Raw genomic sequence first — 26,229 nt, 5'->3', positions numbered from 1 at the left:
TTTAAATTAGAAGCAGCAGCGTCTGAGATGTAAAAGCGTTTCCTGTGGGTTTTAAACCTTTCTCAGTTCCTGCCCAGCTCCTTGGCCCCTGTGTTTCCTGCTAAGATGGTGGCCTGATACGGTAAGTATGCGCTGCTGCTTGGCTGTCACCTCAACCAAATGAAAAATGAGAGAGACTCTTAGTACAAAGAGGTTAAACGTGCAAGGCCCAGAGGATCTAATGAGTGAGGGAGCTGGAAATACAAATACGATGAGACAAAGTGGAGCACTTCTACTGTTAAGGCTTAGATTTAGTCTTTGCAGCTTCTCTCCCTGCCTTTTTGTATAAGGACTTTGTACGTAGAAAGTTTGGCCTGTTTCTGGATTGCACCGGTCAGGTCAATGTTGGTTTTAAAAAGGATGAGTTTTGATCTGGTAATGGTCGTCTCATGTAACTTCCCTATAATTTCTGGCTGGTTAAAGTATGACTTTCTGCAGGAGAACTAAATACAGCAAGAGTTACTGGTTTTCCAATTGAGGCTGAAACCTGTTTGTTTATAGAAGGTGAAAACGAGCTGGACATGCACAGCACATACAAATTTCGCTTTTATTTTCTTTTTATGTCTTCCAAACTTCTGAAAACCCTCTTACTCTGTAATGAGTCAAAGGGTTTTTCCATGATGGGTTGAAGAGCTGCACGTGTGATATAGTTAGGCCAGTTTGTTGACAATTCTTTCTGGGCAACAAGGCAACCTTTTTTTCTGGAGCAACCAGGTTTCTTGGAAGAGTTTTCCAGCACTTTGGCAGGGCGCTGACCGAAGTGGCTGGTACTGCCTGTGTGCAGCCGTAGATAGCGACCTGTACACAGGCCAGTTCTGAGCTTCCAGGGTTGTTTCTGGCCAAGATCTGCAGCATCCTCGTGATAGAGAAGCACAAAATGACGGAGTGTCTCCAAAGGCAAAACACTCTTGCCTTTGAGGCACTTGTTGAAAATCTCAAGAACCAAATCTGGAAAAGAAGATGCAATTATGAGATGGTCTAAACACTCTGACGCTAAAAGACGTGCAAGCCGTCACGTGGATGCACAAAGCAGCTGTGTGCATGAGAAGGATGAGGGGTGGGAAGGGGAAGTGGTTTCCAACCCGTGATCTGTGGTCTCTGTGGACTATTACTCTTAAGACAATTTTAAAAAAAAACCACCGCCACCCCCCTTTTCTTGCATTCACTTCAGCCAGCTTCAGCTTTAGGAAACTGGTAGGAAAAATATTGTAAAACTGCTTACAGTGCAATACAGGACATGAATACACCCCAAAATAATGCACAGGAAGGTAATTAGCTATGAAGGTAAGCATGAGCAGGCTATTGCTAATACCCTTCGTGCAGACATAGACTCTCCCTTTACTACTTCTCCTTACACGTACAGTGATACCACAGAAAATCAGGGGTGAAAGATATTTTGGTCCTCCAGGCAGGAGCAGTTCTAGTTAATGTATAGCAGACTACACAAGGATTTTTTCGGTCTTTGTATAATTCATGTCACGGTTGCCAGCTATATTTGTGAAGTACGGTGGGGTACACTGGCATTTAAGCACTGCCACGGCTGTGTAAGACACGTTGTACAAACCAACTTAAATCCCTGCACATTCAGAACATGAGGCGTGAGAAAAATGTGCAGGTGCCGTTTATAGGCACATGTATTAAGCTTTAGCCTTTTGTACACAAATATATATTTATTTCCTAAATTTCCTAAAAATAATTACAACTAAAAAAAATTTAACCACATGTTTTTTTCTAATGGGTGCATGGCTAAAAAGACCACAGCTTTTCTAGGTGTGTCTGGATTTGAATTTTCAGTGCCTTCTAAATTGATTAAAAACTCAGCAGTGAGATATCTTTATTCAAAGATTGTTTTGGACCCACAACTGATATAAACGGGAGTCTTTCCTCTGACAAGCAATGGAATGATATGATTATCTGCTGCTGGCCATCCTGTGACTCGTTCACTTACCAAGACTCTCGTAGACTACAGCTGGGATGACGTCTCTCAAGACTTTGCAGTTGGTATGCAATGCTGGGTTTGCATTCATCTCCAGAAGCCAGACCTAGGAAAGATGAATGAATGGAGATCTGGAAACTAGACTGGATCTCTTTAGAGTTAGAGCAATGCCCTTTTTCTGACTTAGCGAACACCTTGAGAGATAGGAGTACTAATAAATCCCAGCAAAATCCCGTAACACAGAATGCAGGCAGGACAGAATTTTCCTAAGGACTGGACGAATTAAACAAAATCCCTTTTTGCATACATTGACTTACTTGAGAGCAACACTACACATTATTTTGTGTCTCCAGCAGATGCACTTTAGATTAACTTTTGCTCTATGTGTAAAGGCGCTGTGTTTCTTAACATACCAGTTTCCATAACAGTTTCTAGTTGAGTTTTTCGGATACCATGAAATAAAGTTGTAAGGAATCTAGGAATCATTTTGGTTTGAGGTGGACATGGGATCAAAACTAAGCAAACATGGTACTGAGTTTTCAGTGAACCCTTGGCCTTGATCTCCTGGGTAAGCTTCAGTTTCAGGTAGAAGCCATGTAAGACACTAATTTTAAGTATCTATACCAGTCTCATTTCCATTTCCCTTTGAAATGCCAAGATCTGAAGCTACAAGCCACAGAATGTGATGGTCCAGTTACAAATCTATGTGAAACCAAACAATTGACTTGCACATAATTCTGTTTACTGTTTCTTTTCCCTATAGTGAGAGAAACTCGTCTGTTCGCTTCCTGCCTCCGCCATATGGTGCTACATCCTCTATATAACACATGTAGGAACTATTCAGTGTTTTATAAGGAAAGATATTTAATCATGTAACAGCCTCAGTAAATTTTACTCCCTTTTAATTAATTTTTTTTAAATGTCTTTTTTCTGAAGCGGCAATGATGTTGCTTGCAAGTACCTGTGAAATGAAGTCTAAGTGATTGGTAGATTTTGGAGACATGATAACCTTCACTTTGGTGCTTTATTTTTGCTGAGAATAAACTACTGTATTGAACAAATTAAAAGACTGGTAAGTAAAGACAGTGAAATGTCTTTTTTTTCCAGAGAACTGCAACAGCTGCTCAAAAAACCCTACTTTGTGAATGCCAACAGAGGGCACCTAAGTTACATACATTTTTCTTGGCAAAACACTCGTCTCAGGAGGTGTTCTTTTTCCTCTTAAAAGTTCATAAGATTTTGTGCTGACAAACAAACTCAATGAACCTTCATAATTGCCTTGATTAGGTTTTGATTTCTTCTTCTTCGAAACAAATTAACAAACAGGAGGAAGAAACTTCTCTGCGATATCTGTCATGCTTTTCATCTTCTACATTCCCCTTTATTGTACTGTCTGAATGTCTCACAGTTTTTAAATGTTCTTAACCTCTCAGCAACCAGGGCAAGTTAATGAATGTCCTTGGTTCTATTTCAGGAAGAGCAGAGAGAACAAGGTGAAGATTCAGCACACCTGCGTGAATAACTGTAACTTTCATGGGAATTCCATGTAGAATGAAATTCCTGTGCTTCTCCCTGCATCTGGCATGCAGATGCCTTGCTCAAAATTTCCTAGCAAACATGTGATAAAGAAAGGAAATCAAAACCCAGAATGTCTGTCCTCGACTTCCTAACCATTGACCGTCCTTTTTCTTTAGGCTTTTCAAGTGATGAAAACAATGATGAGTGCCCTGTGGCTTTGGTCAGAAGTGCTGCTCTGGATGTTTCTCAGGGATGAAGAGGTTGCTGCAGCCTGCCAGTACAACTCCATCTTCTGTCACATCTTCAGCTTGCTCTGTCAAGGTATCACAGATAGCCTTAAAAACTTTAAATAGTAGGATTTGTCTGTAGGTTCTTGAATAACATGCCGACTGCAGCCAGATCCTGCATTACACCAGGATCTGAGGTCCCATTTCCTGTTCTTTGCATGGTGCGAGATGCAGTGTTAACATCTCTGAATATTTTTTATTTTCATCTAGTTTGATTACTATTGTAGTCTCATTGCTGTAGAACCATCCTTACAGCAGCAGTTCAGTCTTTCAATGCAGCATTGGATGATGCGACTAGGCTCTGTCATGTGTTGACATGGTGGCTATCAGCCAGCGTAAGACCCGTCCCAAGGGTCCTTTCCCTGCCAACATGGGCAGAGGTAAGACTACTTGGTGTGCAGAAAGTGCATGATTAAGCCAGAGTTTTGTTCTATTTCTGATGAAAAAAAAAACATTCAGTTAATTTAATTGTGTGGATCTTTGCTGGAGCTCACCAGGTAGAAGCTGAGCATCCTGCTTGGGTCTCCGGGAGGGAAACGGCATCGGTCCGTGCTCCCAGAGGCTCCAAGTGACTTGATAGCCAAGACTGAGTGGGAATATATAGATCTCTCTACATCAGAACTTGTTCTTAGAGAGGATGGCTGTAACATGCTTCAAAGCCCAAAGCTGTCCACAGCAGGGCTGTCTTGTTCTGCATTTGTGTGGCAGCAGGTGTCCAGGGAGACTGACCGCTGGCTGCAGCTTTTAGCAGCACTGAAATACCAGTCAGAAATAGGAATGAAATAACTTGTTCTGTATCCTGTGTGGACATACCTGAATCTACGCGCACAGTCACAAACCAAGCACCAGAAGGCCTACTCAGATGTTGCCGATCCAGAAAGGGACCCGCTTAGTGATAGCGGAGACCACAGCCTAAGGCAGTGGGCTTCTGCTTTCCACACTCTTAACAAGCTTTTATCAGATTTTTTTTATCATCGTGACCTGGAGTGGGCACAACCAAGTTTACAGCATCCGTGTGCTACCTCATACTCTCGGGGTGAATGAAAAGCTATGTCACTCAAATCAAAGGAACCGGCCCTGCTTTAACTGGGGATTTGAGTGTTATCTTCATTTATGTACATCTATCCCAAATTGGCAAATGGCTTATCTATGTTCAGTCTGTTCTCTACTGATAGGTAGCTGAATCCCTTTATGGCTGATAAAAAAATTTACACATCTGTCTTCCCGGCATACCTCTGGAGAGAAGCCCTTGTGCATGGCTGATGCAATGCTTTCAGAAAACAGGTTCTTTGAGCATTTAAATGACAGTGTCCTGAGCTGCGTAATGTCCTAGGCGTTTACAATGCACTACAAAGAAGCTCCAGAAGACAGTAGGAAAAAAGCCAACAGCAGCAAACCCACATCCGTCACTTTCCCTCCCTCTCCTCTTAAAGCACTTCGTTCTTTTCTCAGCTTACATATGAATATGCAAAGCTCTTACAGAAAGCTGTGGTTTCTCAGCAGGCCCTGCTGTCAGAGTCTGTGCTTCTAAGGACTCTGAGGCAGGAAAAACACCTTCCAAAGACTGAATCAGGATGCTGCAGGGCCTTCAAGAATTATTGGGAAATGATGATGGGGCCATTTATATCTCGGATAAATAAGGAAGAGGTAAAGGCATGATGAGCTATAGAACTGAACATGTAAGACCACGTTAAATCAGCATAAAGGAGATTCTACACATGTCCTGAACCAGGATGACCAGGAGAATAAGGCCATTGTGTATTACAGGTGGATGGGACAGGCTGTCAGACCAGGAATTGTAATGTCAGCCCACAGAAAACTGGGAGTTTGCTGCACTGACCGGTGTTAACTGCGGGTTGAAGCTGTCAGTCCTGCATCCAGCTGTTGCACACAACCTCTGCAGGGAGTGTACAGGTGTCTCGATGTGTTGCTGCACTAATAAAAAAGCAGATTTGTCTCTCCCCAGCAGGGACAAGAAAACATGGACCAACCTATGCTAAATAAATGCCTGAATTTCCACATTACTCTCTCCCAAAGGGAAGTTCCAGGTTCCAACTGACTCTGTCACCACTAAGTGTCCAGAAATCCTCATCACTCTTACAGCTAATACTTGTCAAGAAACAGGTTTTGTTTATCTCTCCATATGTAAAATACACAGGGACGTAATAGTCTTTAAACGCTGAAAGTTTTAACTAGCCAAGTGGGAATTGCCACAATGAAGTGATACTGGCTCTTCTATTCTACTTAAAGTTTACACAGGCAGGGCTTTGCGTGCCAACGTTGCAAAAGACAATTCCCACTGAAATCTGAGAAGCACCAGTTTCTGCGTCTTTGCCGTTTACTCTCCCTTGCCATTGACTTCCTCTACAAAGGCGTCCATTGTTCGGGGGCCTTACCCACTGCTGCATACATTAATTCCATTCTTGCAGAGGGTTTGCTGTTCCCACTGCCCTTTGCTGGAATATGTTTGAGTTCCTTTCTGCTTTAGCAATAGCAGAATCTGCCAGATGGCTTGCTGTTATGTTTAGGCCAGGTGGTTTTGCGGGACTGTGCTGCAATGAAAGCACTTCAATGACTGTATTTAACATTTCCCTTTCCCTTTCTTCTGGCTTTTCTTGTCTGTGTTTCATTCACTCTTTACAAGCTTGAGTTGTAATTCTAGCAGATTTTTATAGACTCAGTGGGCTGACCTATTGCTAAATGGTGAACCTACAGTGAACGTGGAGATGCTGATGCTGACATCTGAATTGATAATGGCTGATTCTTCAGTATGGTGAGGGCGAGTTCTTCATTGCCTTTGATGGATACTCAGCTAGCGTAAATCAGTATACTTCATGTGATGTTAGAGGCGTTGCACACCGATTTATGCTGGCTGATCATCTGGCATGTTTGGTTTCTGGAGAAAGAAAACACTGAGTGGGCATTAAAATTCCCATACTTTTCACGATGAACTCCACTTTGCTGTGGGAATTCTGCACAGAAGAGTTTCCCCTGCAGTAAGCACTTTTCTTCCTGTCCTGAGCTGTTAATGCCAGGGTTGGTCTGTGCAGTAAATGTGCGGGCAGTATCGGTGCCCTGTCTTGATGCTGGATAGTGGAACTGGGGAAAAAAAATGAATCCTGCATTTCATAGCTGGCTGACTGAATGCTCTATTTAATTCCTAGAACCAGAGCCTGTGTCAACGGTGCTATACTGCTGGTATTAGACATTTGGCCAATATCATACTTCGTATTTGATGATATTGTATTCGTACCTTAAAGTTTTCATCAATTAAAAAGTCACAGCCGATGAGGTCAAAGTAGCCCAGTTTGTGATCCAGTTTGTGCTTGGCTGCCAGGAAGCACTGCAAGATGATCTGCTGCATCCTTGTCTGAAACGGAAGACAGGGAATGGTGGTAACTGATCATGGTGAATGCCAAGGGCATAGCAGTCACTGTAAGTCATAAGCGTCCTCCTGGTTTAGGGACATTTTTCCTTCCCCTGCCTCCATCAGAGCTCTTCTCTAGACCTAGAAGTATGTTGCAGTTTGCAGACCGTGTGTCTGTCCACTATGAGTTGATTGAAACTCCCTCTTGAACTTGGTTCTCCAGACTGCTTGTGGCAGTGCGTGAAGGAATATTGGCCCTTACTGCAGAATTTTTAGCAGTGTTCTTTCATTTACTCCTAACGGGGGCACCTGGATGTGAGCTGAACACAACCATTTCTGGCAGTGATGACTCAAACTTCCTCACAGCCATGCTGGACATAGTGTTTTAAAGAAGCTTGGTGAGTTACAGCAACTTGCAGTAGGTGATGTTAAAAGTTTCACTCAATTTGCAGTTGAAATGCATAGTGGGGAATTTCTGCATGAAGAGAGATACCATAAAATTGGCTGGAAAGTTTCTGATCCCCAGAGAAACTGGGCAAATTCAACTAGATTTGCTTCGGAACTCTTTTTCTAAAAAAAACAAAATATTTTAACAAAGTTTTTAGCTTTTTAATTTTCTTTGTATTTGGCTTTAAATTACAGCATTTCCAAAATTAACCTGGGGAAACTGTGTCCTTTGCACTTTTCATTTTCACCCCAGCAAGTCATGTAGGGCAGTGATGCATCCTTAGACTCAGGCTGATGAAGTGAAGTCTCAGGGACTCAGATAATTTCTTCGCTTTGTTTCTTCAGTGAGAGAGGAAGATGGTAAGAAATCAAGCCAGTTGAGTCTTCTTACCTCTCCTCCATGATAAGGGAAGATCTAAGGCCCTGACATGATTTTCATTTGGCAAAATCAGATGAAAAGTGAACCGTGAGACCAAGTCAGGCAGGAAAAAGACCACTGAAAGCATCTCTTTTCAGGCTAAGACCTGTCAGGCTGGAGGGCTCTCTAATATGTACTTTGTTTTTTAATGCAGGACCACAGCATTTGGCCAGGAACATGAAAACCATAACTGCATTTTTTATAGCTAGCGTTTACCTTTACACTCTCTTTCTCAGCTGTTTACCCATTTTATTAAAATTGAACTCTTTGTGCCTTCACTTCTGTGTTTAGCATCTGCAGATAAATGGTTACCATGGGACCATCAATACCTTCTCACTCAGGGTATGTGTTTCCCTGGGGGCTCCAATGAACGGAGGGGTTTTCTCCCGATTCCCATCACCCTAATTAGGCAGACTAGCACACCGTGCGCTTGCTTGCACTTACAGTAAACACAGTGAAAACCCAGTCTTTGGGGAGGCCATGGGTTTTTCTGAACTTCTCATTAACGTAGCTGTTGAAGTGCTCCATCCGCCAAACTGTCTCATCTTTCAGCTGGCTGTACAGGGAGTTCTTCTTCTGCATGTACTGAGAGGTGGGGACACAGAGCAAAGGGAGAATTAGATTTCTGGCAGTGAAGAGAAACTGGGAACCAGCTTGCATGGCAGACATCCAACCACCTTGAGTTGTTCCAGGCATCTGGAGTTGGGAAGAACCCCAGGATTAAGTTATAGAGGTGGAGGGAATAGAGCCCCTGACTAGCAGAGCTAAACCTGAGCACATGTCCTGACTCCCATTGCACAAGACTGGCACAGGCAGAAATGTGCCTGACCCACACGGATGCTGTACAGACAATTACTACCCAAGGTCTCTGTCAAAGCCGTGTTCTCTGTGTGTGTCTGTGTGTATAATACGTCTGGACCAGTGGCTGGCAGACAGGGACAGGTGCTTTCAATTCATAGTCATGATACTCTTCGGATTAAATCTGGTTTCAGTGTCTATCTGCCTAGTAGTCTCCTAGAGGTGAGTACACCTGGGAGAGATGTATGGATGTATCCTCAGAGGAGACCAAAGTGAGGGCTTCTCTCTTCCACTGTCTCGTTAATCCTTGTGTCAGCTGGAATTTATCAGTAATGGGGTATTTACATTGTTCAATCAAAGGCAAGTCCCTGTTCCCTGTGAAACAGCTGGGCTTGTCTGCACCTCCATCTGTGCGACGGTTACTGCGAGGCTGCAAAGCTTGTGGTTAGTGATGCCGTCTCTGCTGCCTCTTGTCTTTTGGAAATACAGTAGGAAAATGGCTGATTCCAGGAGGGATGAAAGGCTAGGAAGGGAATGAGAGCAGGATCAACTGTAATTTGAAGAAGCCTGGCTTATTACCAGCCGCTCCTGTAAATTTTGCTTCTCTCCTCCCAGCAGGAACCCAGATAATTTATGTGCTGCTAATAAACACCTGTCCTTTGTTTAATATCACTTGTGCCATGGGATCCTATCCGAGCACCTGAATTCCCATGTGGCTAGCTCTCTAGCTGAGCAAACAAACTATTCCAGGAAAACAAGTGGCATTCTGATAATAGCATATATTGCAGGAAGCAGTTTAATCTGCTGTCCTGAACTGCTCTTCTACAGGAGCCATAAAACTCCAACTGAAGTGGGCTTGTCCGATACCTCTATAATGTGTAATTTGCCAGTTCTCAGGACACAGCATGACACTGGGAGGAGAGAAGGGTTTTAAAAGCAAACTGTCTTCTTCCTTCTGATTCTTATAAATTTTTTTCATCAGTTCTAACTACTGAAGGGCCTCATTTGAAATAAAAACTCTGGTAGATCTGAGCAAGGAAAGCTTCTGTTTTGTATGACAAGAGAGGTAAGGGGGTACAAGCCAGAACAGTCTCATTCTGTTATAGCTCTCATTTGAGAAGCGAGACGAGCAAAGATGGAGATTTAAGAATGATGCCTCTTGAGGAACACATCTGCATCTTACATCATTAGGATTACCATGTTCAAACACAAGAGGATCAGCAAAATCTTTAGCCAAGATTAAGGGTCCTTTGTGCTAGGTAGCTGGAATCAAAGACTTCTTGCCCTAAGAAGCTTATGGTCTACAGATACATGAGAGAATAATGGCAGAAAGAAGAGGTCCAGGGAGAGAAATCATCCAGTTAAGCAGAGAACTGATCCATGGCAGAGAATGGAACCTGATCCAGTACTGCTTCTGTTCAGCCTTGTTGCCATCCCTGACCATAAGCCCACGACCGTTTCCTGGGTGCAGGGATTTTGCATGCATGAGACACTTAGTCTTAGCCTTTCAAAAGTCTTTTTGGCTTCCCATCTCTGTCAACCACACGCTCCCTTTCTTCTGAAGTACGTGACCTCAGTTTACCTGATTGGTCAGATGAACTGTCAGATCATCAGAAGCGGCATCATAATTGACACAGGTCAACTTGACGTAACCCTGGGCGAAAAAAAGCACGTATGGTGCTGTGCAGGCGATGAGGAGGTAAGACCGGACATCAAACTTCTTCCCTTCAAGGAGCAGAGGCTGGTGAATATACCTGTGAGAGCAGTATTTCAACGCGCATCACCAATGGGCAGCCGTAACACATGGCAATTCAAAGCTGACACAAAACCCCACAGCCAGTTCATTTCTCACCACAGAACTAATCCTTGTCCTTTGCAACACTGGTTTTAAGGTGAGAGGCAGCAGAGGGTGCTCGTAGGAGAGGATAGAAATGCCAAGAACAGCTCCTTTCAAGGGGAATAGAAGCTGTGATTAGTCTTGGGAGCAGGAGGTAATTAAAGATTTACTAATATTTACTGGAGGATATACGAAGTTTATGTCTGAACACAAAGAGCCCTTCATGCAGCACCATTGCTTTTGTTGCCAGAGTGATGTAGTCTGGGAATTGTTTCCCTTCATCATCAAAGGTTGCTGGATGTCTACAAAAATAACACGGATATGCTGTTAAAACGATCAATGCTAACAACAGTTTTCAAAGGGATATGGAGCCTCATTCTTCAGAGCATAAGCCATTCTTCACTAGTAGAAATCAGGATGAGGTCTAAGATAGGGTCCAACCACTTCTTCCCCTGGCACTGCTGCTTGTCCATGTCAAAGACCATATATTGATCTAACTAAAGGACTGATTTTGTCAGGGAGTCGTTGTTTTGCTCCATATACTGGCTGCTGCATAAAGACAGTCCAGCCTACTTCAGAAAGCCTGTAAGATCATCATTCCAGTTTACCATTTTACAAATCTCTCTTGCCCTTTTCAATGAGGCCAACCATTCCTGTGTTAGGAAAAGACACGTTTGGATGATCGTAAGCAGAGAATATTGCTTGCTTTGGTTAGCTAGGGAAGTTTTTGGAAAGGTTGCTGCATGCTGTGTTCTCTTGCAAGATGAAGATGCCAAGCCATGATAGCAGAAAGTCAGGGAAGTGGCACAGCGTCAGCGTGAGGAATTGGTATCACCACTTTGCCAGGACGTGTAGTGATCACTACCTGGCAAAATGTGCTTTTGCCATGCCAATACTACAGCATTGTCACGAGTGTATGGCATTGTCATTGCTGGCACATCGTGACAATGTCATGCATGTATGGGCACCGTGAAGTTTAGAGTGCCCTGTATGCCTAGCTGTGCACAATACGGCAGCATCAAAGGCATCTAGGAACTGCAGCTCCTAGGATAAATAACGAGAACATCTTTTTTGCATTTCTCTTTGAAAGTTTTATTCACTTATCTCAAAGCACGGAGGTGATTTAATTATAATGCATTCCTCAATTGAGGGAGGGACACTGAGGCAAAGGGAAGTTAAGTGAGTTGTGTAACAGTAAGCAAGTAACGTTCAGTAGCTGAAACTGTTCTCATGGTTTCTGCTGCCTTATTTTTCCTTTCTTTTTTCTGCTGTTCTGCTCCTCTACAAAATGTTCTAGCAACGGCTGAGAAGGTGTATGTCCTACAAAGAAGAACCTGCATGCTTCCTTTAGTCAGGCAAGGAATAAAAAATAAAACAACTCCAAATTTTAGTGACTGCTAGCCACTGCCTGTTGGTTGAGGTCTAGGCTTTTGCAGTATTAAGGCAGAGTTAAGAAGGTCTTTGGGAAGTTTTATTAGATTCCATGGAACAGATATTGCAGCTCTACAATTTGTAAAATGTTAGCTTTGTATAAAAAGCTGGGATAATATCTAAGTTAAATTGCTTTGCACAAGGCTTTATGTATAGAACTCATGTACAGAACTGTAGCATCTGGCCTTTTGAAGTCATTCTTAAATTTCCAGACAAAGGTAAACTCACATCTTTCTGATGACAAAGATCTACCTTGAAATGACTGAAGTGCAGAGGCAAGACGGACTAACCAGAGAAATAACTTCTCTCCCACAAAATGAAATCTCATAGGCTGACGAGATGTGGTGTAACCACATTAAATACCTATGGAACAGTTCAACTCTCTGAGGCCACAGATGAATTCCCAGGCTTCAGTCTTTACCTTTGCACTATTCTTGCCTGGGGAGCCTTGTACGGCACCCTCTTCTTGAGCAGGGATTCCTCAGCGCTGTGGAGCTTGGCTTGAAGGGTGTTGACAGCCGCTGAATTTTTAAGCAGGAAAATTCCTCGGCCCTGGTTAGAGCAACTTGGTTTGCAGATCCAAATCTGTTCTTCTGTGGAGAGAACGGGTCTGTTATAGCAATGGGTGTGGTATGAAACACCGATGAGCTCTGAACACTGCTCATTTGAACAGGTCTGCATGTATATACATACCCATGCATATAGATTTCAATTATTATTACTGTGTATGCTTTTATGGACATTTCAGAGGAGCACATAGCTATTTAAATTGATTGCCACCATGATTAAGACCATTCACCTTTGTAAAGCTCAAAAAAGGCATTTCTCTCATCTTTTAAGTCCAGGCGAAAAGATTCTGGGAAGAATTCTTCCATCTTCAGTAACCTATGGGAGAATCAAATACAAGTTGAAAACCCTATCCAACACATTCATTCCTCTATTACTTTCAGAAAGTAATGGTTGCAAGCAGAAACTTAAGAAATGGCTTTTTTTTTTTTCCCATGCTTGTGGACACTTGCATGTTTGTTGTATGTTTTTCCTGAGCTATCTGGTTCCATAAGCTTTCAAGAATATATCTTAACCTTAAGACATTCTTCATATGCTCAGCTTTTTGAAAACTAGTTCAAACGGCTGCAGGTAACCATGATGCAGGATTGCCATTTGGTTTTTTGGTAGGTCAAAAGTAAAGAAAAAATAAAAGTAGAAACGGCAGTAAGCTTCTTTTATATTTACAGTGTCTATGGCACAAGAAGTTGTGGCCTTCCCAGTAGGACGATGTACCCAAAACAGGGGAATTACTATGACTGTTGTCTCTGGAGGACCTGGCACTCCTACAGCTCCTGACTTAGAGAAGGAAGAACTTGTCTCTGATGTATGTACTTCTGGAAAAAAAGTGATTTTTCTAGAAGACAAGAAAGAAATAAAACCCCATATACTTTGTATCCTGTACTGTTATGCATCCGAAAGAAATTGGTCCTTTGTTTATGTGCTCTCACTTTCTGGTGGCATGGTTCTGTTGGTCAAGGTTTGGAGGTTAGAGTTCTTACTTGGAATTAGAGCTCCTACTGATCTTTTTCATCATCTGCTCTTGCTCTCTCAGGCAGCATAAAAGCCCTATCTTACTGGTGAGGACTCCATTGTTGGGAATCTGGTAGAGAAGCTGTTCACCTGTATGAGGGAAAAAAAAAAAAAAAAAGAAAAAAAGCTTGCCCTCATTGTCCATGCAGCAGAATCTGGAGGATGCAGCTGGCTTTGTCATTGTTGACTTTCACCAATTTGCTTTAAGGCAGTAGTGACAACTCACAGAGCCGTGAAAACACTTGCTGCAAATGAGTTTCTGTCCAACCTCATAGCAGAACAAATCAGCCTGATGGGGCTTCATGAAACAGTGCATCCCTTGCTCACTCCAAAGGTGCCACTGCCACCACACCATTCCAGCTGCGGAATTGCTCCGAAACATAGCCTGTCTTCTAGTTTGGGTCTCACAGCTGTGCTTCAAAACATTTTTATCTTCAGCTCCCTTTCTGCGCTTGCTTCATTACTTACTTTCTCAGACTATTTCCTTCAAGGCTATGTTGTTCAAGGTCGCTCGCAACACTCCCTGTGAATCCCACAGTCCGCACCGCCGTGTATGGGGCCAGCTGCTGCCATGGTGCAGCGTGACGAATAGCCACTGCATTGCCGTCAGAGCTGGCAGGAGGGGAGAGGAGGCTGCTGTACGTGGGCTGGTAGGGAAATGATAACACTCTCCCTCTGCCACAGGAAAACCCGCAGCTCTGCGCCATGATGCTCAGGCTTGCCAGGACACAGGTCTTGACCAGCTCCCAGAAGTAAAAGAATTGCCCCAGGGACTGTGCTTAGGGAGTTTGTTACGCAAAGTACCGCTCTGAGGGTGCCAGCCAGAGGCATTGCTGTGGGCATCCTTGATTTTATGCATTTCCAGTGGGAAAGCTGGCTGGTCCCCGTGAAGTCAGGATGTACCGAGGAGTTGAAGGGTAGAGTGCAATTCAAAAAGTTGCTTGCTAATACGGTGGAGTAGTTTGGCTTTTAGTGACTCTGTTCTCCCCAGACACAGAGAGCTGGGCCCGGGATGTGTGGGGTGACCTACCGGGAGCTTAATTTACTTCTCTCCACAAGTGAACACTTTCTTCTTTCTCTAAATGTGAGACACCCTTTGTACGCAAGGCCTGGCCGAATGCCTGAGAGGTGCCGGCGTAGGCTGTCTCCTCTTCCTGCCCTACGGTACTGGGTCAGTCCCATTGCAGCCTGGGCTCCAACCCAAAGAGGGAGGACCGCATTTCAAGAGTGATTGTGATGATTTGCACCACTGCTCATTTCACTATACTTAGTTCATTTCAATGGTATCTTTTCTCCCAAAGCTGTTTTCTTGTCTAAACCCCTTCCTTTAATCACCACGGCAATCCAGCTCTGATAACCCCTCTGAAGTCTGCCAAGAAGTTGAGGTTACCTGTTTCTCCTACCCCCAGGTGACCTCCTCTGCCCTGGGAGTCACCAGTCCAGCATTCTCAGGTTTCTCCCACTACCCTCTCCCACCCAAGGCCCACAGGCAGCTCTACCTTCTTTGAAATGGAAATAAGTCTCTCGGCACTTGATTTCACACCATTTCAGTGCATAATCCTCCCTTCTGTTGTCATAGATACGCTGCCAGCCTCTGCTCTGGCAATAGATGCTCACACTGCATAAGGAAAACAAAATAGAAAAGTAGCCTCCCTTCTATTAATGAATACTTAGTTAGCTCGTATCCCTTGAACTCCTAATAATTTTCTCTGGGAGCCTGACCTAACATGTCCAGAAGCCCCTGAGTGGGGGATAAGATGGGAAGCATTAATCAGAATGGCTTCTAGTGGACCTGCTGGTCCTAACTTGAGAAGGTGGGAGGAGTAACTGAGGATGCTAAGAACATCATGATTCAGCAGCTCTAATGAGAGCCTGCACCATTTCAGCAGGGTTTTTCCAATTAAGATGCAGCTGGTACCCATGGAATAGAAAAGTTCGGGGGCCAGTCTTAATAAGGAGCCTTCTCTGCTGATGAGTTTAGGGAGAGATGACAAGTAGCGATAGAAAAAGCTGTTTGTTGACAAAACTATGGAAACATAGCAAGGAAAGTGCTGTTTGCAGCAGAAATTCTGTGGTGCTTTCTGGTGACAACATCTAGAGAAGAATGCCAATATGCTGGGAAGAACTCAGAAAGGAATGAATGGAACTTCTGATCTGACAATTTTTCTTGGGCAGAAATCTCTTCTATTTTTTGCTTGTTTTACATTTAGCACAGCAGAATGTTGATCAACAACAGCGGTTCCTAGCTCTGGTGATGATGCTAGCAGATTTGCCACATGGTGTAGCTAAGTGATTTCTGAACAGCCTCAACAGAGAAACTTTCATTAAACAAACAGAAATATTTTGTTTCTTTGCAACGATATAGTACTTAGCTACTTTACCACTAGTGGCCTTCTAGTGGATACTTTCTGTTTGATTTATCTTTAAATGGTTCCCCAGGTGTACCATTCCAAAAAGACAGAAAATCAAAGTAAAATTATTAGAGGCCAATGGATAATGGATAACATTGCATGACTTCTCATATACGGTCGTGCTACTGTTCGTATGAGAGGACCTACTTACAGCTCAGCTCCATTAGATCCACTGATATAAAAATATGGTCCTTGTCCCTTTGGTACTTTAGGTATCTCTTCTTCTGGTTGTTTTTCTTGAAGGCGTGCTTTACCATGTGTTCTGTTCTCTTTAGACTTGACTTTGTTACGCTTCACTTCAGAGTTGGTAGCAGTAGCTGCAAAATTGGAAATTGAGAAACTTCAGACGATCTGGGATCTTCTCCGTAAAATTCACATCTAGAAAGACAGCTGTTACAGAAGAAAATACTGCAAGGTAAGAGACTGCTTTAATTGGTTTTATAGCCATCACTAGGGGCATTGGCTTAAAACAATTCAGAAATCATTGCTAATGTAACCTGGTGGCAGGTACCATTAAAGTGGAAAAACAGAGGAAATATAACAAAATATGTAGTAGAAGGGAACATTCCCATCAGCCCTAGTCTCTCAATGCTAAATGGCATTCTCTTACTTGACAGGCCTGTGCTTTACAGGACTTTCTCAGATATCTTGTCTAGGTGGGTCTCAGTTCTGCCCTAAGCTGAGCACAAAGCATTCCAGCTATTGGGATGGAAAGCTGGGGGTGGCTGTGGGAGAGTCTGTCAGACTGCAAGGTCTAGAAAGGTCTGGAGGTACAAAGGAAGCCACCTAAAAAGTGTTAGCCATACACTATACATTGAAACAGATGTTCTTTCAACTGTTAAAGCCTGTAGAACTTTTGCCAAGCCCAGGATGTGACAGCTCTGAGGTCCCCCCTGACCGACAGCCACCGAGTGGAATGGCACACGTAAACTGTGGTGACAATGACTGAAGGAGTGGGAATGGGAAACACCCTGCTTCAAATTGGTAACTAATCATGTCAGGCTTGCGATGGTTCTGTTACTTATTCTCAGACCCCAGGGCTCAAAAGCTGGTGAATTTGTAGGGGATAATACTTTTATTTTCAGTACAAAGTTAATGGGATCTGCCTAACCAGTAAGTGCTGCTGGGTTGTTTGTGGAGGAGAATGTCAGAGCTTGTGTCTAGCTTTAGCAGTTGTGAAGAACTTTAACTTCTTGGCCTTCTAGGAATGATAAACTAAACTGAAAACATCACCTCCAGATCTTCCTCTGTCAAGTGGTTTCCCTGTATAATATATAGCAAAAGCTTTTGTTTTGCAAGGCAAAATGAGACTCCGTGACTTTCCCCACCACCCTCATGCTTTGTCCATATTTCAGGTGTCTGATGTTCTTCATACAGCACAGACAATTCTCTGGTGCAGTCTACAATCATGTTCTAAAGCATAAAGATGCTTCCAAGCAGATGAAGCAACTCAAGTACCATCTCACCCTGACAGAGATACGGGCCCAGAGGTCCAACACTGTGCTTTATAATCTATTTGTTTTAACTACTGTAGCAAAACTTGTTCAGGGTCTTGCCTGATAGAACTAGACTGTCATACGCTGTGGGACTGTTGGAAAAAAATATGATATGCGAGCAATTTCTGTCTGATCAATCTTCACATTGTTTAAATGTTCTCAAAACAGATCAATGACATAGTACATAAATGAGGTGAAGGACCTTATCAATTTGGAACTTGAATCACATTTGGATATGAATGAAAGAATGGCCAGTAATGGGAAATTCTATTTTGAATATGGTTGCTGGTAAAGGACTTCAAAAGGGCAAACCATACGGTTTCAAAAGTGGTATCTGATGTAAAGATATCATCAGCATCAAAACCATTGCTGGATTTATCATCCGTTATCTTGGTCTTAGCAAGAAAGTACTGTTTGTGGTCTGATTTCTCAGCTGGTAACTGACAGGAGTTGCGAGTCGGGCATTTGCTCCCAGAAGAGCTCATGACTATTTATATAACTAGCATTTGGGATATTGATACCCAAATCACTGGCTCCAAGCCTACGGAAAACTTAGAAAAACTTAATACTTCCAGGGGCTGAGAAACTATACCTCTGGTTTCTTTTCAACTTGGCTATGCACAAAATTTTTGGGAACAGTAAAGCCTGTGAATAGAAGAAAAAGTCCACTCTATCCTACTTCTGTTCCCATTGGAATTAGGTGATGGCAGGGAAGGAGCAGGAAGCAAGCAGATGACAAGGCTGGAGTTATCTACTCCTTGGACTGTTCTTTTATTGTTATTTGTTATAGTGCATCCTGTGATCACATGGGTAAAAACTTCTATCTCAATGACAAAACTCCTTTGACTTAAGTGGGACAAAGCTATTGGACATTGTTCTCTCTCCTCTTTTACAAGCACTTGTTTTATGTCTTCGTTGCACTCCACCTATGCACACAGGTGCACTCCACGGTGACCTCTGTGCCCACAGTTACTGGATTTCCCAGCTGGCTCCCACACCTGGTTCAGTTTGCTTTGGAATAAAGGAAGTAGATTGCAAATTCTTTGGGGCGGGACTTGCTTTAAATTTCTGCTTCCTGTAGTACTTGGCACCAAAGGGTTCTACCAGTAAAAGCCTTAGCGTTGTTACAAACTGTAGCATTATCAGTGCTAATCCCTGGACTCCTGCCTTGAATTTCCTCCTTAAATTAAAATCAAAACAAACGAAACGAACATACTATAAACAACCCGTTCAAACAAGCCGGGGCATAACGTCCATGATGGAGAACACTGCCTCGGCAATGTCTTGTAACCAACTGAAATGAGCTTTTTCCACAGCGAATTTCAAGCTGCCTGTTACTGGTTCAGCGGAGCCGAGACTCCGTTTGCTCGTTGCAGGAGGTTGCAATGGGGAGGACGCACTACGGAGAGGGCAACGCCTGGCTCTTTGGTCATTATCTTATTTTGCCATCACAGCACCAGACCAGATGAAAACATAACATATTCTGTCTTCCTCCAGAAGAGACTGTCATTAGCCACTCAGTTGAATTTTTTGAACAAACTGTTTGAAAGGAGCTCAAAGACAGGCTTAATGCATTATGCGTAGGCGTCAGGCATATTAAAAGACATGCAGAAAAGTAGTACAGCTCAACTGTTTCCTAGACCCGATGCATTTTATGAAAAGGTTGTACCACAAAGTGGTACCACCCCTCCAGCTACTGGTATCGTCCACGAGGGAGGCTGATCTCTCTCCTCTACCCTAGCACGGTGTGTTATACTGCTGCTCTTGTTACTCTTTGATATGGGAATGTAAATATTTATTTCTCCATTTTTAACATTTAATTGCTCAGTCATACCTCCTGCGAGAGCTTTTGGCTCTTTTGTCATCTCCTTCCTTGCCTGGATTGCTAAGAAATTAACCATTTTTAAACAGTTCTATTTATCCCAAGACATGGACACATGAAATATCCTGCAATGATTGAAGTGCTGGTAAGGTATTCTTCCATTAGTCTGAACAACACGTACTTGTCTCTCCCTCTCTAATCTTTGTGCAGAGACCCAAGGGGTGGGAGCCTTTTATTGTCTTTTCTGTCTAATTATGGAATCTCCCAGTATTGAAGAGGAACCTTGATTTCATTGAATCTTTTGACATGTATTATTTAAGCATGAGTCCCCTTAGTCTTCATTCGTTTGTGTGTTTTGCACCCTTAGATGGCTAATCATTAAAGAGGTAAGGAGAAACAGGGATGCAGGGGGTTATTCGTGTTGCCTGATTGCACAAATTTCAGGCACAGGCCTTTTCCCTCGTTTATCAGAGGTGGGATTAGATGCTTGTTGGGACTTGAGCTCTTAGGAAAGAACAGGCAGAGTGGCTTGGCTTGCACACCTAATCAGCAGAGAGGAGCTGGATATTTCAGGGACTGAGTTTGGGCATCTGAACTCAGTTCTACGTTGTCTCGTGAAAGAGCCTCTCTCTGTCCAAAAGGTATTTGTGGTGGGGAGGAGGGAGAGCCCTTGGGGAAACAGTCTTCTAATTTGTCACATAAACTAGCAGCATGAAATTAAACAGTAGGATTCCCTTCCAGAGAGCCCATATAGAGATTGTCTTCGCACTGGGTGCAGCCAGTAAATTACATTGCTTGAGACAATGTTGAATTTGGCTCATTAATTTCTTTGGGAATTGTGCGTTGGCAGTGTCTATAGAAGCAGCTCCTCTCTCATCTCGGCTCTGCTTTCAGTGCACATGGGGATAAACACACTGGCAGGGAGATGCAGTCTGCTTTGTGTCATTTGCTACCAAAAGAAAAAAAAAAGCAGAGCTTAGAAGACAAACCTTCCTTTTTCCCTTTTCCATGTAAAGGAAAGTTTAACAGAATAGGAGCAGACTCATTTCTCTAGAATCCAGAGTTTAAATCTAGCTGAAATTTTCATTTAAAAAAGCTAAACGTTCTAAACATCTTTCTAAAGACAAGTATTGCCCTAAAGATTCCCTCTGTATTAAAAAGGTTTTCATTTCAAACAAATGAATGTTATTTTTACTGCCAATGCACAGAGCTCAGTTCAACAACGCATAGGTCAGAAAAAGAATACTGTTGGTTTTGTCATTGAAAGATTCATGGCATTTCAGCCTAATTATCTCTCCATAAAAAAGTAATAGTTTCTTTTCAAAGCAACCGCTTGCTATTGGATAGCTTCTATTTTTCTTCACATTTTCAACAATGGACTTAAACATTAGCGTAACATATTTTAATTTCAGTAGATCTTTGTCAGGCAATATAAACAATTTCTGTCTTGAATTATTTTAGCAGCAAAGGGATGGACTTGTATTTTCACAGGGTTTAAATGAAAATGGTGTAAATTACCTGCAATATATCTGTAATTTATGCCGTAAGTTAGTGGCCAGCACTTTGGCTAGTATAAGAAAATATAACTTCCTTGATACTGGCATCAATTGAGAACCTGGTCATAGGACTTGGCACAATTAATAGCTAAAAACAAGGATACAAGGTTCACCTCTGTCAGCTGATAAGGATCCAGCCTGTTGTTGGTTCCGTCCTCGCATCGTGGGTTTGGTGTTCTTTTTCCTCTTGGTTGGCACAAAGGCCATCTCAGCCTAGCCTGCAAAAGGGAAGGTCATCGTCAGTCACTTTGCCAGAGTCATGAGTGATCTGGGAAAGTCTGCAAGATGTATTTTTCTCTTTGTCATCATTTACTCATTTTTCACCATCTTCTGCAGTTTTTTTATTTCTTCAGAATCTCTATTTTGATGTGGTTGTTTAGCTGGGAATACATAGGCTCCACTTTCCATCTACAGCTTCCTATGGGTGGTCTCTAGTGCCAAGCTCATTGGTGTCTGTGCTGGGGATCTGAGTGCTTTTGTATCTCACTTTTGTGCTCTTTCTAGTCCCTTCCCATTGATAGCACTCGATGTAGGTCTTGAGTTGCCTTGTAAATTTGCTGTAAGTAACTGGCTGCTTTTCCTAAGTCTGCTGCTCATAGTGGAGCAGTGTCCAAGAGCTATTTCCAGAAATATCTTGTATTCTTTGTCTATCGCATCTTCAGGCTCCAATTGTTCAGCCCTGGGATAAAAGACAGGCTTCTTTTCAGGAAGATGGAAGCTGAGACTCATTTTTTGTCTTTGCAATGGACATGAAAACAACAAATGAGATGTTGTGGCTGGTGACTGAAACCATAATCTCTGGTAATTGTTGGACATAGTGTAGGCAGAATATTTTCACCAAGTTTCATGCTTGGAATAGTCACTTGTAAAAAAGGACTTGTTCTGAGTCAAGGCTGCAACTATTTTGTAGGAAGGACGCTTACCTTAGAAAGCATGGGGCAACTGTGAAACATCAGCTAGAATTAGGGAGGGAAATATATATTTGCTACTTTTACTTACAAGCAAAAGTAACAAATAGTCTAAGAACACCAAATAAATGGAGCTTACATGCTGTATAAAGCCCGTAAGAAGGACAAATGCAAAAGTGCTAGTTACTGTAAGTATTCTTATGTAGGAAGATATAATGGAATAAGCTAAATTACAATCTTGAGCTACTGAGTCTACAGTTAGACGTATTTAAAGCATATTTCCTGTTAAAGCCTGTCCTCCCCCAAAGTGATTTGTTGGAGCGGGGAGGCCAGGAAGGCAGCCAAGCAAGCCAGTGTGGCTGATTCATTGTGTCTGTGGCCGTGTCGCAAAGGTTTACACTGCCAGTTCCCCTACCTGCAAGTTTAAGTAATAATTGCATAATTGCACCTGGGTGGGACTGGAATTCTCATTTTGTAGTACAGTCGAAGACTGGCTGTTCAGCTCTGTTTGTTCAAATGGAGTTTTATTTTCCATTAGAGGCCAAAGACCCCTGAAGTTTCCCATGACATGACTTCTTAAAGAAAAAGAAGGTGTCTCAAAAAAACTCTAAGGTTTAGAGCAAGGCAGGTGGTGTGGAACCTCAGGGCGCCAGCCTTTCTCTAAACTTCAGTCTGGCAAAGCTACAAGGGGAATTAGAGAAAAAAAAGGTTCTTTCAGACTTCAGTGGAAGGTAAGGAGTGGGGCCTGGCATAACGGCCAGCAGCTGCCACCCCAAAGAGTCTGGCAGAGGGCTTTTGCCAGATTGTAAGATGAAGCTCCAAGATCTCCTGAAGAATGATGAGAATGATGGTCAATAAGAAACCGTTCCTCTAACAAGACTCTCACCCTCAAACTGGGAGGCCTCCTGACAGGGAAAGAACTGACAAGAGTTTTTAAAGTGAGGCTTTGTTAGACTTGGGTTAGGGTCAGGACTCCAGCAGAGTGTGTGGAGCAAAGGCTGCTCTGGATGGAGCAGCAGAGGAAAAGGGAAGAAGTGGAGTGGGGAAATGAAGCGTGAGGGGTGGTTTATGTTCAGGTGGGTTTGCACTTGCTAGTCCAGATGCAGGAGGGAATCTTGCAGTGCTTTCTCCTGCACTCAAAATGCCCAGGTCCAGAAAGGAGTAAGGCTCAAGCATGTAATTGAAAAACACTTGTGAAGAAATCCTCATTGTGCCGAGCAGATGCTTAGTTTTATGTTCCTCTTTCAGTTGTCCCTGCTATGGTGTTGAACATCAAAAGCAGAAATCTTCCTCTCAGGCAAAAGCAGCTTTTCCATTCTGCTCGCCTTTTACTATTTGCTTGTTTCTTATCCCAGCCTCTTCCTGTAGCTTCATTTTACAGTAAATGCTTCTCAGAAGTTTCTCTTCTCATGTTGTTGAGCAGTTACACATCACTTCCCTGGGAGGCTGAAGGACTCAAACTGAGCAAATAACTGCTTGTGAGGCATTAATGCACCCAGTGGCCTCACGGCTTGTGCGTGCTTTGCACCCAGGTACCGAGTTGTATCAAAGTTATTTTACACACTCTCCTGGCAAAGTAAAGGGATTTTCAAACAGTAGAAAGAAAAGTTTGCAGTAAGTGAAAAGCCCCCTTATGTCTCTGTAGCACCTTCTTAGTAACAGGTACTGATACAAACAGTGATTGCTGGTGATAATAAAGAGATGGTGCTGCTGTATCCAGAATTTATGTAAAGCCTTTTATAGGAAAGAAAAATATTTTAGGCATTATCTTGTTTGTCTGGAGAGGTAGTTGTTCTGCAACGACTCAACAAAACAGTTCAGTGCTTTTACCAAAGTATATCTGATGACAGCAGGTTGCCCAGTTTTGCAGATCTCATGAGATCTCAGAGCGGAGGCTCTGAGGGTTCGCCAAGTCATCTTTGGAGTAAAGGCCTGGGACATTCACTCCAAATATCATAATATAGAGGCAAATAGCTGTTTAGTTTACAAGTCAGCACTGCTGTCACTAGATGACACAAAATGGCTTCGGCATCTTACTGATAAATCACTCTCTACTGCATCTGCACGGACATTAGAGAGGCATTCTCTGCAACCACAACTTCTTGCCCTTTAGCCCCTTCTTTCAGGGGCTAAGGCTATATCTTAAGCTAACAAAAAGTAATGGAAATTCTAACCTTTGCTCGGCAGTTTCTAAATACTTTAGCAGAGCTTTAACTGCTCCCTGCTCTGCCTTCGCCTCGGAGAACTTGCACTTGACTTCTAGTCAGGCCATAAACAGCTTCTAAAGAAACAAACCACCCTGCGACGGAGCAGGGTTGTGCTCTGGAAGAGTTCAGACCGCCTTATGTCACGGACTGGCGCATGGTGGATTCACAACAGCAAGCGGGGACTCAGAAACCCAGCCTGCTTCTGCTGTCTGTACATCATGATTCCGTTGTGCCTGTCTGGGAGGGCCAGAGAGCCTTCGGAGCTGTAAACCATGGCTGATCCCCTAGCAACAGCTGCCTGGCTACTGTTGGTAATCACACACGGGGTTCTGATGTTCCAACTGCAAAGGGATTTCCACAATCCTGTGTGCTTTCAGATAAAGCTCTCCGATGGCGGTGTTATGGGAGGGCTGCCGAGCAAATCGGCGTGTGTGTATCAGAGTAGAATTGCGTAACAGGAAAATAGGAAAACCGGTTCAGTTCTCTGAGTGTCTGCTGGCTGGCACATTTTTGCTCACTCTTCTGTGGCTTTCCTCGAGTCTTTTAAAGGTCAGGCTTCACCTCTGCTTGAGACACCCTTGTGCTGCTCCAAATAGCAAACCAGAAAGTCCGATTTCATCCTCTCCAGTGCACAATCACTAACAGGACAACAGATTAAAGACACGAAAATACAGACTTTATCTATAACGTAGGTCCAGTGCAGCGTGCGCTATTAAATTTGCCAAGACTAAATCAAATTGTGATAACGGGTAACAGGGCAAAATTAGCATCCTAAATCCTTCTAAATCCTTCTGTTTCTGTAGCGAACAGAGGCAAATCCTTCTGCAAAGCTCTGAAGAGCAACTCGGAGGCAGCTGCTGCGGCAGCCCTGGCGAGCAGCCACAACTGCTCTGTGCAGAGGTGAGGTCTGCATCAGCAAATATATCCATGAAACAGGAACGGATCTAAAGAGAGAGGGGGTACACCTTTTCCATAACGTGTGCACTGTGGACACCAGATCTTCGTACCATCCCTTACTGGTGGGACAGGCTGAGTGCCTTCACTGGTTCAACTCCATCAAAACAGAATCCAGGCTGGGAGCTCAGACATGACCCACCAGTTGAACCAAGGCACGCTGAGGAGGAACGGTCAGGATATTTCTGTGAAAACTGCATGCCAGATGTGATCAAAAGCACACCTGCAAACTCACCTATAGCCGTTACAATAGGCAGTGGTGACACTGTCAGAACACAGCTCACACTGATACAAAATTACACTGAATTATATAAAAGACATAAATTCAAACATATTTTTAAAAGCGGGAATAAGCTAATGATACTGTGAGATAACTGCCAAATACAGAGATTGCTCTTAGAAGACTCCCTATAATTGGTTATTGAATCCCTTGAATAGTTTTACTGCGTTACTAAGCTGCAGCTACTGGTGAGCTGAGCCTACAACATCCCAGGGATTAATTGGGTGAAAAGAAAGGAAAGAAAAGAAGAGAAGAGAGAGTCCTGCATTGCCTTCTTCATCCCAAACCTCATAAAGTCCTCCATGTGTTTCCACTAGTCTGAGGATGCTGGGATAAGTGTGGAAAAGAAACAAGTCTATGGTTTTGGGTGCTTCTCCAAGACGAAGTTCTAACCAAATGGAGTGCATCCATTGTCAGTTTTATGACTAAATGAACCATTTTATGACTATGACAAATCACCATTTCTATAGAAGCCTCCCCTCCCTCACATTTTTGTTTTTTATTAGACCATTAATTATCTGACTGCAGTGAAAAGTGCCTAAAACATCATCGGGACCTTCACTTTTTCAGGAAGCTGCTGTGTGCTACCAAACTAGCTATAATAAAGGATTTTGACATTTATGGAGCCTCAGTCAAAAATATCAAGATAGAAAGGCCTATTTATGTAGCCTTAAATTCCTCTCTCCTTATAGATTTTTCTGTCCTTCAGATGCAGGAGCAAAAAATAACTTGGTGTTTTTTCTGTGACCTGAGCTAAATATGCACAAAGAGTAGGTCATCTCCAGGGCTAACATCAGAAGATAAAGCTTGGAAAGGTCTGCGTTTACTGCCAGGCTTTCAGGCTTCCAACTGCAGACACAACAGTTCAATTATTGGCCTACCCAGAAAACTTCTGCCGCATCTGCCAGCAGCACCCGAGATGCTGAAATCTGCTCTGTA

The 26,229-nt window shown here is 43.1% G+C and overlaps 1 protein-coding gene across 1 annotated transcript; it reads right to left on the bottom strand.

Moving 5' to 3' along the window:
• Positions 1–586: 586 nt before the first annotated feature.
• TTLL10 (tubulin tyrosine ligase-like family, member 10) lies at positions 587–16,384 on the bottom strand (the record flags this gene model as incomplete). Its single annotated transcript, XM_009700720.1, has 10 exons — positions 587–987; positions 1,988–2,081; positions 7,034–7,150; positions 8,457–8,597; positions 10,393–10,564; positions 12,500–12,671; positions 12,878–12,963; positions 13,626–13,746; positions 15,156–15,274; positions 16,219–16,384. Coding segments are annotated over 10 exons (1,589 nt in total), but the record flags the coding sequence as incomplete, so codon positions are not given.
• Positions 16,385–26,229: the final 9,845 nt, after the last annotated feature.

Source organism: Cariama cristata, unplaced genomic scaffold, assembly GCF_000690535.1.
Source record: "Cariama cristata isolate BGI_N322 unplaced genomic scaffold, ASM69053v1 scaffold7915, whole genome shotgun sequence".
NCBI classification, from domain to species: domain Eukaryota; kingdom Metazoa; phylum Chordata; class Aves; order Cariamiformes; family Cariamidae; genus Cariama; species Cariama cristata.
The sequence above is the reverse complement of the archived record's forward strand: the minus strand, read 5'-3'. Positions and strand labels throughout refer to the sequence as shown.